The sequence below is a fragment of the Scyliorhinus torazame genome, chromosome 11, assembly GCF_047496885.1.
Source record: "Scyliorhinus torazame isolate Kashiwa2021f chromosome 11, sScyTor2.1, whole genome shotgun sequence".
NCBI lineage: Eukaryota > Metazoa > Chordata > Chondrichthyes > Carcharhiniformes > Scyliorhinidae > Scyliorhinus > Scyliorhinus torazame.
The window spans coordinates 143,792,877-143,807,047 of NC_092717.1; the positions used below are offsets into that span (position 1 = coordinate 143,792,877).

Here is a 14,171-nt window from a genome sequence, read left to right on the forward strand (position 1 = left end):
CGGACCCGTTGCTCGAGAGGGTGCATCTTCTCCATGCGAACCCTCAATACGCCTACGGGGCATACCCTGACGGCCGACAGGACACGGTCTCCCTTTGGGACCTGGCGCCCGCCGGAGCTCCCCACAACCCCCCCAACACCAATCACCGCCTCCCTCCCGCCGGCGCACCCTACAGCCGCTCCCTTCCCGGGTGGACCGGTCCTCCTCCCGTGCCCGCCCAGGAGTAGTGAAACAGGAACAAACATCACGACGCTCCCAGAAATGACAGTGCCCGAGCCAGCGCCTGCACCACCACCAGAGCTGAGATGATCGGCAAGGACGACCAGGGCACCCACTCGACTCATTGAATCTGCATGACAAAGCAAGATCTGTAAATAATTCAGTAGCCCAGTAAAAGCGGCATTGTAAATAGTTAACCGCTGATATCGATGCATAACCACTGTGTTAATGGAATCCCAGTACAGACCTTGTAAACCCCTACCACCATGCGACCCACCACCCCGCCGGGTTCCTTTTTAACAAGGGGTGAAAGTGGTGGTATGTATTAGGGGTAGTACGGTACTCAGTGATGCCGAGAGGCTATTGGTGGACAGACACTGGGTCCTGATTGGCTCTGCCGCCTGCTGGCTCCACCCAGTAAGGCAGAGTATAAGAACCCGGGTTCTCCCAGAAGCCGCATTCTGTAACCGAGCTGCTGGAGAACAAGTCTGCGTAATAAAACCATTGATTGACTTCATCTCTTCTCGCCTCGTGAGTGATTGATTGTGCTACACTGGGTATGACCTTTCTTCCTAAGCATGCGGGGAGAGAAGCATAGCAAAAGCATTTTAAAACAGGTGCTTAAAATGAGGAGAACTTTCAGGGAACAGTAGGCTGAAAATTCCAGGGTGTGTCTCACCATCAGTGTTCCCTCTAATCTGGGCAGCTGCAGAATCTAAAGATTCCCACCTAAGCCATGCAGGAAAGTTGGTCCCATTCATGTGCGACCACACAAAGATATTTAGAGGGACTGTGCACTGAAACAAATCACCCTTGCACTATGTATAAAAGTTTGAGAGAACATTGCTCACCACAATAAATCACTTGTCGTTGGGGATAAAATTCAGGTCTGGCTGGCTTAAAAACCAGAAGGTTGGAAACTTTCAATCCTTGGGAACAGAATTGCACAGCAAAAGGAAAGATGATTGGATGTCAGTCACAAATAGAAACAAAGGTGAAATACGTTGTACTGCCCTTGTGTTCATTGGGTATAAAATACAACTTTGAAAAATTGTGACTTAGACTGAAAAAGTACAGCTTTCTATTGCCTTGTATCTTAGAGAGTAAAAAGCCACTATCTATACATTAATTATGATGGACAAAGGAGAGTGCACAGCTTTTTTGCTAGCTGCTTAGATATTCCTTAGGCATTAAGCACAATGTCAATGTTCCAAGTAACACCAAATTACTATCAAATTCCAGAAATCGTTCTATCAAGTTTAGTGTACTTAGTCTAAGAGTTACCCTTTTTACTAAGCTCCAGGAAATGAATGGGATATTGAAGATGCAACAGAAATGTTTTGTTTAAAATTCTGAGTACTTTGGCATTTACCTCTGAAACACGTTGAACTAACTGATTTTTTTTTAAACAGGGAAACACAGCACTAATTTTGTTAGCCGGTATGATCCTAGATTTAACAGCTGGATACAACTCCCACCTATGCAGGAAAGGTAATACTTTATGTTATTTCAGAAATGTTTAATACTGCAATATCACACATAGCTGAGACGTTCATTGGGCCTTTGTAGATATATGTGTAGGTACATTTGCCATGGGCTGGTTGGTGATAAATTAACAAAACTCATTTGGAAATCATGCTTCATTAATGGATTACTGTTCAATAAAAAGGCTACATTTTTGGTTTGCTGTCCAACCCAACTCAGTCTCCTTAGATAGCTGTCTACTTTTCTAGATTATTGTGCATGCTAAATTTCTACTCTGAGAGGCTCCATTCCAGGATTGTGTCCTGTGGCTGCTATCCTCACCAAGTCAGTTGTCCATTCTAAATCTGCATTAAAAGTTATTGTCCAGTCTGCTTTTTGTTTTGCATTGCAATGCAGTGCAATCTTTTGACCTCCTTGAACTGTTCACTTCAGCCACTGGGTATGGATTAGCACACAATCTGATGTCTGCATTCTTAGTCTCCAACCCGATCTAAAATTTACATTTGTAGAATGGAGGCCAAACCAATCTAAATTCTAATCTGTTGTGCAAACAATACTGGCATTCTTGGGACACTGACCAGTTCAATTTTCACATTCTTTAATTATTGCCTAGTCCAAGATCTTTTTCTGTGGCCTGCTAGAGCTTTGGTGCTTACAGTGTGTGTTTGCTTTTGGATGTGCATTAAGAAAACTGTACTTCAGATTAATGAAAATAAAACACTGTAATTTGGAATTCCAGGAATAGAGTAAGGGAGACATGATCATTCCAGAAAATGTTTAAATAAACCGGGAGAATGGATATAGGAATCATCGTAGTAAAGTAGCAAAGCTGATCTGTATAATCAGTCAACACGTCTTCTTCTGTGATATTTGTTTAGATGTGGGGAGATGGTCATGTTCAAATTATAGTTTAATATACTTAAAATGTCCTAATGAAAATGTGTTGGATGCTTGATTAAAACTGAGACATAAACTCACACAAACCAAATTACTGTGACATGAAATTGAGATGTTTGATCATTTTGGTCTACACTAGGTATGAATGTGTTGCTGAAATGGCCATTATATTTGCTACATCACCCACTTTACTTAATTTGTATGATTAAAAATGAAATGGCAAAGTGAATGACAAAAAGAAATAAATTACATTTATTAGGCACCTTGTCCAGAAATTTTCCAAAATACTTTACCAACTAGGTGGAATATTACTGCCCAGCAGCGGTGGGGGCGGGGCCATAAAATGTGGCGATACATTTAAAATTCCACTGACGTTGGTTGGATCGTAAAGGCTACTGAGGGAAGGGGTCATTGAAGCTAGCAACAGTCCCTGGAGAGCTCAAGTAGTGGTGGTAAAGACCGGGGAGAAACATAGGATGGTCATTGACTACAGTCAGACTATCAACAGGTTTACTCAGCTGGACGCGTACCCTCTCCCCCGCATATCCGACCTGGTGAACAGGCTCGCGCAATATAAGGTCTTTACTACAGTGGATCTCAGGTCCGCCTACCATCAACTACCCCTCCGTACTAGTGACCGCAAATACACTGCCTTCGAAGCAGATGGGCGGCTCTACCATTTTTGAAGGGTTCCCTTTGGTGTCACTAACGGGGTCTCGGTCTTCCAATGCGAGATGGACCGAATGGTTGACCGGTACGGCTTGCGCGCAACGTTTCCATATCTTGATAACGTCACCATCTGCGGCCACGAGAAGCAGGACCACGACACTAACCTCCGAAAATTTCTCCAGACCGCTAAAATCCTTAACTTAACGTAAAATAAGGATAAATACGTATTTAGCACCGACCGTCGAGCCATTCTCGGCTACGTAGTGCGAAATGGAGTTATAGGCCCCAACCCGGAACGCATGCGCCCCCTCAGGGCGTTCCCCCTCCCTCACTGCCCCAAGGCCCTGGAGCGCTGCCTCGTGTTTTTCAGTTATTACGCCCAGTGGGTCCCTAACTACGCAGACAAAGCCCGTCCCCTAATCCAGTCCACAACCTTTCCCCTGTCGATGGAGGCCCGCCAGGCCTTCAGCCGCATCAAAGCGGATATCGCAAAGGCCATGATGCGTGCCATCGACGAGTCCCTCCCCTTCCAGGTCGAGAGCGACGCATCCGATGTAGCTCTGGTGGCCACCCTTAACCAAGCGGGCAGACCCGTGGCCTTTTTCTCCTGGACCCTCCACGCCTCAGAAATCCGCCAATCCTCAGTGGAAAAAGAGGCACAAGCCATAGTAGAAGCTGTGCGACATTGGAGGCATTACCTGGCCGGCAGGAGATTCACTCTCCTCACTGACCAACGATCGGTGGCATTCATGTTTGATAATGCACAGCAGGGTGTGGTGGTGTGTATTAGGGGTAATATGGTACCTGTGAAGCTGCGAGGCTATTGGTTGACAGGTCCGACTTCTGGCTCCGCCCTGAAGGCGGAGTATAAGAGCTTGAGTTCTCCCCAAGCCTCATTCTGTTGCTGAGCTGCTGGGGAACAAGCCTCGCTTAATAAAGCCTCGATAGACTTCATCGCTTCTCGTCTCGTGTAAGTCATTGTGCGCTACAATTTATTAAGCGAGCTTAAAAGACTATGGAGCTCTGGAGCGCCCCGGAGTGCCTGCGGATCAGCCCCCACGCAGCAAACTCGGTGGCCGTGTTCAAACACTGGCTAGCATGCTTCGAAGGCTACCTTCGAACGGCCCCCGGCTGGATCACGGAAGATCAGAAAATGCAGGTCCTGCATTCGAGGGTAAGCCCGGAGATTTACGCACTTATAGAAGACGCGGAGGATTTCCCGACGGCGCTCGCGTTGCTGAAGGGCATCTACATTCGGCCCGTAAACCAGGTCTACGCACGCCACCAACTCGCGACGAGATGGCAAATTCCCGGAGAATCGCTCGACGAATTCTATGGCGCGCTGCTGATTTTGGGACGAAACTGCAACTGCCCGTCGGTGAGCGCGATCGAGCACACGGACCTGCTAATTCGAGATGCATTCGTGGCAGGTATGACTTCTCCCCAAATTCGTCAGAGACTTTTAGAAATAGAGTCGCTAGGACTCTCAGAGGCACGGGTCCTTGCGGCCTCCCTTGATGTGGCCTCCCAAAACGCCCACGCCTACGGTCCCGCCCACGCGGCAGCCCCTTGGGCTCCGTGGACCCCCAACGCGACCAACTCCCCGGCACCCCCCACCCCCCCGCAAGCTTGCGCGGTTAGAGCGCCAGACCATCCCGGGGGGGCCCGCTGCTACTTTTGCAGGAAGGCGAAACACCCCCGGCAGCGCTGCCCGGCCCGCGCAGCTACTTGTAAAAGCTGCGGCAAAAAGGGCCATTACGCGGCTGTGTGCTGGTCCCGGGGGGTCGCTGCAATCCCCGGAGAAGGACGAGGACAACACATCCCGAACACCCCCCAACCCCCCCCAGCGTCCCATGTGCGACCCGCGGGCGCCGCCATTTTGGGTCCCGGACACCACGAGGGGAGGACGGGCGCCGCCATCTTGTGACCCCCCAGCCACGTGCGATTCATGGGGGCGGCCATTTTGTCCACCCCCGACCGCGTGCGATTCATGGGGGCGGCCATTTTGTCTACCCCCAACCGCGTGCGATTCATGGACACCGCCATCTTGGTTGACAACAAAGGACCCCAGCATAGATGGCTCCACGAGGTTCGAAGAAAACGCCGCGACACTACTGCCACGACTGGCTTCGGTGACACTGGATCAATCGCGGCCCCGGACGCTCCAAACGACGACAACAACGGTGCTGGTCAACGGATACGAGACGCCATGCTTGATCGACTCCGGGAGCACGGAAAGTTTTATTCACCCAGATACGGTAAGACGCTGTTTTCTGTCCATCCATCCAAGAACGCAAAAGATTTCCCGAGCTGCAGGATCCCATTCAGTAGAGATCAAAGGGTTCTGCATCGCAAACCTAATGATGCAAGGGAGGGAGTTTGAGAACTACAGTCTCTACGTCCTTCCCCAACTCTGCGCGCCCACATTACTGGGATTAGATTTCCAGTGTAACCTCCAGAGCCTAACATTCCAATTCGGCGGCCCAATACCCCCACTCACTATCTGCGGCCTCACAACCCTCAAGGTTGAACCGCCGTCCTTGTTTGCAAACCTCACCCCGGATTGCAAACCCGTCGCCACTAGGAGCAGACGGTACAGCGCCCAGGACCGGACGTTTATCCGGTCTGAAGTCCAGCGGTTGCTGAAGGAAGGCATAATCCATGCCAGCAATAGTCCCTGGAGAGCCCAGGTGGTAGTCGTGAAGACTGGGGAGAAGGAAAGGATGGTCGTAGACTATAGTCAGACCATCAACAGGTACACGCAGCTGGATGCGTACCCTCTCCCCCGCATATCCGACATGGTAAATCGGATTGCCCAGTACAAGGTCTTTTCCACCGTGGACCTCAAGTCCGCATACCACCAGCTCCCCATCCACCCAGGTGACCGCAAGTGCACAGCCTTCGAGGCAGACGGGCCGCTATACCATTTCCTAAGGGTCCCATTTGGCGTCACAAACGGGGTCTCGGTCTTCCAACGGGAGATGGGCCGAATGGTTGACCAGCACGGGTTGCAGGCCATGTTCCCGTATCTCGACAACGTAACCATCTGCGGCCACGATCAGCAGGACCACGACGCCAACCTCCAAAAGTTACTCCAGACCGCTAACGCCCTGAACCTCACATATAACGAGGAAAAATGCATTTTTAGCACAAACCGTTTGGCCATCCTGGGATACGTAGTGCACAATGGAGTGATAGGCCCCGACCCCGAACACATGCGCCCCCTTATGGAATTTCCCCTCCCCCACAGCTCCAAAGCCCTGAAACGTTGCCTGGGCATCTTTTCATATTACGCCCAGTGGGTCCCCCAGTACGCAGACAAGGCCCGCCCGCTAATACAGTCCACTACCTTCCCCCTGTCGACAGAGGCCCACCAGGCCTTCAGCCGCATCAAAGCGGATATCGCAAAGGCCATGATGCCCGCCATCGACGAGTCCCTCCTCTTCCAGGTCGAGAGCGACGCATCCGATGTAGCTCTGGTGGCCACCCTTAACCAAGCGGGCAGACCCGTGGCCTTTTTCTCCTGGACCCTCCACGCCTCAGAAATCCGCCACTCCTCAGTGGAAAAGGAAGCCCAAGACATAGTGGAAGCTGTGCGACACTGGAGGCATTACCTGGCCGGCAGGAGATTCACTCTCCTCACCGACCAACGGTCGGTAGCCTTTATGTTCGATAATGCACAGCGGGGCAAAATTAAGAATGACAAGATCTTAAGGTGGAGGATCGAGCTCTCCACCTATAACTATGAGATCTTGTATCGTCCTGGAAAGCTGAACGAGCCGTCCGATGCCCTATCCCGCGGCACATGTGCCAACGCACAAATAGACCGCCTCCAAGCCCTCCACGAGGTCCTCTGCCACACAGGGGTCACTCGACTCTACCATTTCGTAAAGTCCCGCAACCTCCCCTACTCTGTGGAGGAGGTCCGTACAGTCACCAGGAACTGCCACATCTGCGCAGAGTGCAAACCGCACTTTTTCAGGCCGGATAAAGGTGCTGATAAAGGCTTCCCGCCCCTTTGAATGCCTCAGTTTGGATTTCAAAGGGCCCCTCCCCTCCACCGACCGCAACGCATACTTCCTGAACGTGGTGGACGAGTACTCCGTTTCCCCTTCGCCATCCCCTGCCCCGACATGACAGCGGCCACAGTCATTAAAGCCCTTGGCACCATCTTTACACTGTTCGGTTTCCCCGCGTACATCCATAGCGACAGGGGGTCCTCCTTCATGAGTGACGAGCTGCGTCAGTTCCTGCTCAGCAAGGGCATTGCCTCGAGCAGGACGACCAGCTACAACCCCCAAGGGAACGGTCAGGTAGAGAGAGAGAACGGTACGGTCTGGAAGACCGTCCTATTGGCCCTACGGTCCAGAGATTTCCCAGTTTCCCGGTGGCAGGAAGTCCTCCCGGATGCTCTCCACTCCATCCGGTCGCTTCTGTGTACCACCACTAACCAAACGCCTCACGAACGCCTCCTTGTCTTCCCTAGGATGTCCTCCTCCGGAACGTCGCTGCCGACCTGGCTGGCAGCCCCAGGACCCATCTTGCTCTGGAAACATGTGTGGGCGCACAAATCGGACCCGTTGGTCGAGAGGGTTCACCTTCTCCACGCGAACCCGCAGTACGGCGTACCCCGACGGCCGACAGGACGCGGTCTCCCTGCGGGACCTGGCGCCCGCCGGCAGCACACACACACCCCCAACACCGATCACCCCCTCCCTGCCACCGGTACACCCCGCGACCGCCCCCTTCCCGGGGGGGGATCGGTCCTCCTCCCGTGCCCGCCCAGGAGTAAAACAGGAACAAACAGCGCAACGCTCCCGGAGACGACAGCGCCCGAGCCAGCACCTGTACCACCACCGGGGCTGAGGCGATCGACGAGGAAGTCCAGACCGCCCGCTCGACTCGTGGAATCCGCGTGACACCAAGAAAGCAAGAATTTTGTTGTAAAAGATTTTTTTTTCCTTATTGTAAATAGTTCTGACAAACTTGTACACAGCTAAATGTTGGGCTAAATATGTATAGCCACAGTCCGAAATTTTTTCCAGGGCCAGCCTTCTAAACCCCTACCACCATGCGAACCACCACCACGCCGGGTTCCTTTTTAACAAGGGGTGAATGTGGTGGTATGTATTAGGGGTAATATGGTACCTGTGAAGCCGAGAGGCTATTGGCTGACAGGTCCCGGGTCTGGTTGGATCTGCCGACTTCTGGCTCCGCCCTGAAGGTGGAGTATAAGAGCTCGAGTTCTCCCCGCAGCCTCATTCTGTTGCTGAGCTGCTGGGGCCAAGTCTCGCTTAATAAAGGCTAGATAGACTTCATCGCTTCTCGTCTTGTGTAAGTCATTGTGCGCTACACAGAGCAAGATAAAAAACAACAAGATCTTGCGGTGGAGGATGGAATTCTCCACCTACAACTACGAGATCTTGTATCGTCCCAGGAAGCTAAACGAGCCTCCTGATGCCCTGTCCCGCAGCACATGTGCCACCGCACAAGTGGACCGCCTCCGAGCCCTTCACGAGGAACTCTGCCACCCGGGGGTCACTCGCTTTTTCCACTTTATTAAGACCCGCAACCTGCCCTACTCCATCGAGGAGGTCAGGACAGCCACCAGGGACTGCCAAATCTGCGCGGAGTGCAAACCGCACTTCTACCGGCCAGAGAGGCAGCACCTGATAAAGGCTTCCCATCCCTTTGAACACTTCAGCATGGACTTCAAAGGCCCCCTCCCCTCCACCGACCGCAACACGTACTTCCTGAACCTGATTGACGAGTACTCCCGGTTCCCATTCGCCATCCCCTGCCCAGACATGACCGCAACCACCATCATCAAGGCCCTCCAGGGTATCTTTACACTGTTCGGTTTCCCCACGTACCTACACAGTGATAGGGGGTCCTCCTTTATGAGCGACGAACTGCGTCAATTCCTGCTCAACAGGGGCATCGCCTCAAGCAGGACGACCAGTTACACTCCCCGGGGAAATGGGCAGGTAGAGAGGGAGAACGGAACGGTCTGGAAGACCGTCCTACTAGCCCTACGGTCCAGGGCCCTACCAGTCCCCCGCTGGCAAGAAGTCCTCCCGGAGACCCTCCACACCATCCGATCACGGCTCTGTACAACCACCAACCAGACACCTCACAAACGTCTCCTTGTTTTCCCCAGGAAGTCCTCCTCCGGGACCTCGCTCCCGACTTGACTAGCAACACCCGGACCCATCCTGCTCCCAAAACACGTGCGGGCGCACAAGTCGGACCCGTTGGTCGAGAGGGTCCACCTGCTGCACGCTAACCCCCAGTATGCCTACGTGGCATTCCCTGACGGCCGGCAAGATACGGTCTCCCTACGGTAGCTGGCGCCCGCCGGAATCCCACGCGCACCCGAACCACCACCCCCCCCACCCCCCCCACTCCACAGCACCTCACAGGAGGGTCAGTCCTCCCGCCGCCCCTGCCTAGGCCCTCCCACCCACTGACAGGCACCTCCCTCTCTTGTCAACCGTTTGCCCCACCAGCGCCGTCTAGGGGTGACGAAGCTGCCATGGAGGCCGAAGCCACGCTCCAGGAGTCGCAGACGCCCAGACCCCCACCGGAATCACAACCGAGGCTCAGACGATCCAGAAGGACGACCAGGCCACCCGACCGACTGATTGCTTCAGTATAACTGATCTGTAACTGTAAATAAACACTGAATGTATATATCTTCCACGATTGTAAGTATTCTCTACAACCCCGTAAGGAGGTATCACGGTACCTCCATATCTGATCATACCATGTTAAATGCAATTGTAACCACTGGCCACCACCCCCGCCGGACTCTTTTTTAACAGGGGATGAATGTGGTATTATCAAGTATTGCAGTACCCGAGAGGCTGAAGACCATTGGTTAAACCTAGGAGTTTACCATTGGCTGTTTTGTATGGAGCTCCGCCCTGACAGGTGGGTATAAGAATCGGTGCCGTCCCAGCAGCCCTCATTCTGTACCGAAGCTGCTGGGGAACAGTTCTAGTCTAATAAAGCCTTCAGTTATGTTACTACCTCCTTTTAATAGTAACTGATCGTGCATCAAAACACAAGACACGCTTTCTTGTAAATTGTCTAAAAAACCTAAGAATAAATGTTTATTTCTTGACACCCAAAATTAAACCTCACAGCACCCACTCACTCACACATGGCTTACACAAACACAAGATGGTGGTTACAAAAGATGTAGCATGCACTTAGAGTTTTCAAAGAGTCCAAATGTCACTATTGCTCAGTGGGTTGTAACTCCCTTGGAGAGGCAATCATTGTCAGGTTACCACTCCATACCTGCGCGTTACTTCTGAAGTGCCTACCTTGCCCAACCCACCTGATGCTCGAAGCATTTCCACGACTCCAGCAGCAAAGTACAGAGGATGAGCTGCCGAAATGCAGGTGAGTTTAATGATGCTATTGAAATTAACAGAACAGGGCGAAGGTACGTTTGTCTGAGGTAAGTGAATGGGATGTTGGTGTTGTGGTTTGGGCATTGGTGGTGGATCCAGACATCTGTGGGGGGAGTGATGCCAGACATCAGAGGGAGTCAGACATCGGGAGGGCAGCGCGGGGGAGGGGGGGGGGCATGGGGGCGTGGAGTCGGTCATCGGGGAGGTGATTTCTCCCGACATGGGGAGAAAGCAGGATTAGGCTGTTGAGTTGGATGATCAGTCATGATCGTGATGAATGGCAGAGCAGGCTCAAAGGGCCAAAAGGCCTCCCCCTTCTCCTATCTTCTACGTATCTATGTATGGAAGGAGTTGATTGAGGTTAGAGGGGGAATGTTTAAGGGAGATGTGCGGGCTAACTTGATTGAGTTTTTTGAAGAGGTGACAAAGAAAATTGATGAGGGAAGGGCTGTGGACGTAGTTTATATGAACTTTAGCAAGGCGTTTGACAAGGTCCCACATGGCAGACTGGCACAAAAACTAAAATCACTGGATTCAGGGTGGGCTGGCTAGATGGAGACAGAACTGGCTTGGTTATAGAAGCCAGAGAGCAGGGGTGGAAGGGTCTTTTTCAGAATGGAGATCTGTAGCTCGTGATGTTCCACAGGGTTCAGTGTTAGGACCTCTGTTGTTTGTAATATATATAAATAATCTGGAGGAAAATGTGGGTGGTCTGTTTAGTAAATTTGTGGATGACACGAAGACTGGCGGAGTTGCTGATAGTGCCGAGGATTGTCAGAGAATACAACAGGATATAGGTAGATTGGAGACTTGGGCACAGAAATGGCAGATGGAGTTTAATCTGGACATTTTGAAGAATCACATCTTGGTATGAATTATGCTGTAAATGGCAGAACCCTTAGGAATATTAACATACAAAGGGATCTGGGCTTGCAGGTCCACAGTTCCTAAAAGTGGCAACACAGGTGGCCAAGGTGATTAAGAAGGAAAATGGCATGCTTGCCTTCATCAGCTGGTGCATTGAGTACAGGAGTTGGGAAAGCATATTGCAGCTGTATAAAACCTTGGTTAGGCCGCATTTGGAGTATTGTGTGCAGTTCCGGTCATCACCTTATCAGAAAGATGGGGAAGCTTTGGAAAGAGTGCAAAGAGGGTTCACCAGGGTGTTGCCTGGTCTCAAGGGTGTTGGCTATGAGGAGAGGTTGAATAAACTAGTATTGATTTCACTGGAAAGACGGAGGCTGAGGGGAGACCTGATAGAGGTTTACAAAACTATGAGAGTCATCGACAGGGTGGACAGTCAGTGGTTTTTTCCAAGGGTGGAAGTATCAATTACAAGGGGGCACAGGTTCAAGGTGAGAGGTGGAATGTTCAAGAGAGATGTGTGTGGTATGTTTTCACACAGAGAGTGGTGGGTACCTGGAATGCGCTGCCAGAGGATGTGGTGGAGGCAAGCACATTAGCAACATTTAAGAGGCATCTGGATGGATACATGAATAGGAAGGGAATAGAGGGATAGGGACCGAGTAAAGGCAGAAGGTTTTTGTTTAGTTAGGGCATCATGCTTGGAGGGCCAAAGAGCCTGTTCCCATGCTTTACTTTTCTATGTTATTTGTTCTTTGAGTTGGACATCATGGGGTCAAGAGAGCTGGACATTAGGGGATGGGGGAGAGTTGGACATCGGGGGAAGGGAAGCCGGAATTGGGGGGAAGCCGGGATTGGGGTGTTGAACGTTGGGGAGATCCAAACATCGGGAGGGGTGGAGGAGTCAGGCATTGGAGGGAGGAGTTGGACATCGGGGAGGGGAACTCAGACATGGGTTTGGGGTGTCGGACATTGGGGGGGAATTGGACATGGGATGGGTGTGGTTAGGAGGGTGGGGCCAGGTCAGGCCAAGGGGGGAGAAGTGAGGTCGAGGGATAGGGGTGGGGTGGACAGTGGTTGGGCCTGGTTGGGTTGGGGGGTGTCAGGTTGAGAAGGGGGTGGTGAATCCCGTGCGGCTGGGGAATACCATGAGGGAGGGTGCTTATTTGTGGGGGGGGGCTTGGGAGGGGGGTTTCGGATGTGGCTGGTGTATTGTGTGGTGCTCAGTCTGGGTCTTTAAAATAGAATCATAGAATTCCTACAGCGCAGAAGGAGGCCATTCGGCCCATTGAGTCTGCACCGGCCCTTGGAAAGAGCATCCCACCTAAGCCCACACCTCCATCCCATCCCTGTAACCAAGTTCCCCGTCTGAACCTTTTGGACACTAAGGGGTAATTTAGCATATCCAATCCACCTAACCTGCACATTTTTAACTGTGGGAGGAAACCGGCAAGCACCCTGAGGAAATCCACGTAGACACGGGAAGAACGTGCAAACTCCACACAGTCACCCGAGGCTAGAATTGAACCCAGGCCCCTGGAGCTGTGAGATGGCATTGCTAACCACTGTGCCACCATGCTGCCATAAAATAGGTATGCTTTATTTTTTTTAACAGAGTAACAATGAGGATAAAATTGGCAGCACCATCCAAAGTTAGTGATTTAAATTACTTTGTTAGATGGCTCCCAGCGCAACACAATTGTCCAGGGGATTTTAACCCTTCTGGACAATTGCCAGGTAAACCTGGGAATGTCCAAGAGGGTATCCCCCAAATCTGTCGTTGGGGAGCTAAGAAATTACAGGTCTTAGTATTTGAGATAATAGCTGATAATATTGCAGATCAGATGATTCTCTTTTGGCTCACTGAACTGAATGGAGGTATGAAGTTTCTGGCAATGAATTCTCAGTGGCTAGCTTCTGGCAATAGGAGGTTTCTGGTTTGGTTCAGCAAATCAATAGGTAAAAAGAATAACCCACTTCCTCTGCTTGCTTGTGGATAGTAAGTGGGGGCATTTGTGTTGCTGAGTGGGGTCTCTTCTCTCTGTGGTCTCTGTCTTCCAGACGGATTGACTGACCTCGGCTGTTGCTCAAAATGTGAGTTCATTAGGTATTTCTTACCGTAAACTGGTTTCTGTCATGTGACCATAGTATAGATGCTCTGATTGTCCACTGATGATGTCAGCATTGTCACACAGTGGAGATTTGAATCTCGACCATTTGCACCTTCTTGTGATAAAGTGGATTTCCGCACACCCATTTTGTTGAATTTCAGCAATTGAAACAATAATGGATGTTAAGCCCAAAGGGGAGATCTTTTGCATTTTAATATCTTCACAATGAAATGTCTAAAAGTTTTGTTACATTTTAATGTTCTGACCATATAAGTAGGTGGCTTCCAGCTTGGACAGTCTCATGTATATTTTCAGATAAGAGGAGGTCACCTGACCTGCCGAACTCCATCTTGTGTCAAGATAAATTTTCCACTTTCTGCTTTTTAAAAGTAGTGTCCATCTTCTTCAGAAATTTTCAGGCATAACTATGTGGACTTGCTATTAGGCAGAAGAACAGAAATATTTTTACTTTAAAAGTTCTTATCTAATTAACCATTTTCCATGA

At 51.0% G+C, this 14,171-nt stretch overlaps 1 protein-coding gene across 2 annotated transcripts in view; it reads left to right on the top strand.

Moving 5' to 3' along the window:
* Nucleotides 1-14,171, top strand: part of klhl14 (kelch-like family member 14) — a 275,002-nt gene that overhangs the window by 198,802 nt on the left and 62,029 nt on the right. For both annotated transcript variants that reach the window (XM_072467845.1, XM_072467844.1), the window contains exon 5: nt 1,632-1,710. In XM_072467845.1, the coding sequence (XP_072323946.1) occupies nt 1,632-1,710 (79 nt within the window). The remainder of the gene's footprint in view (nt 1-1,631; nt 1,711-14,171) is intronic.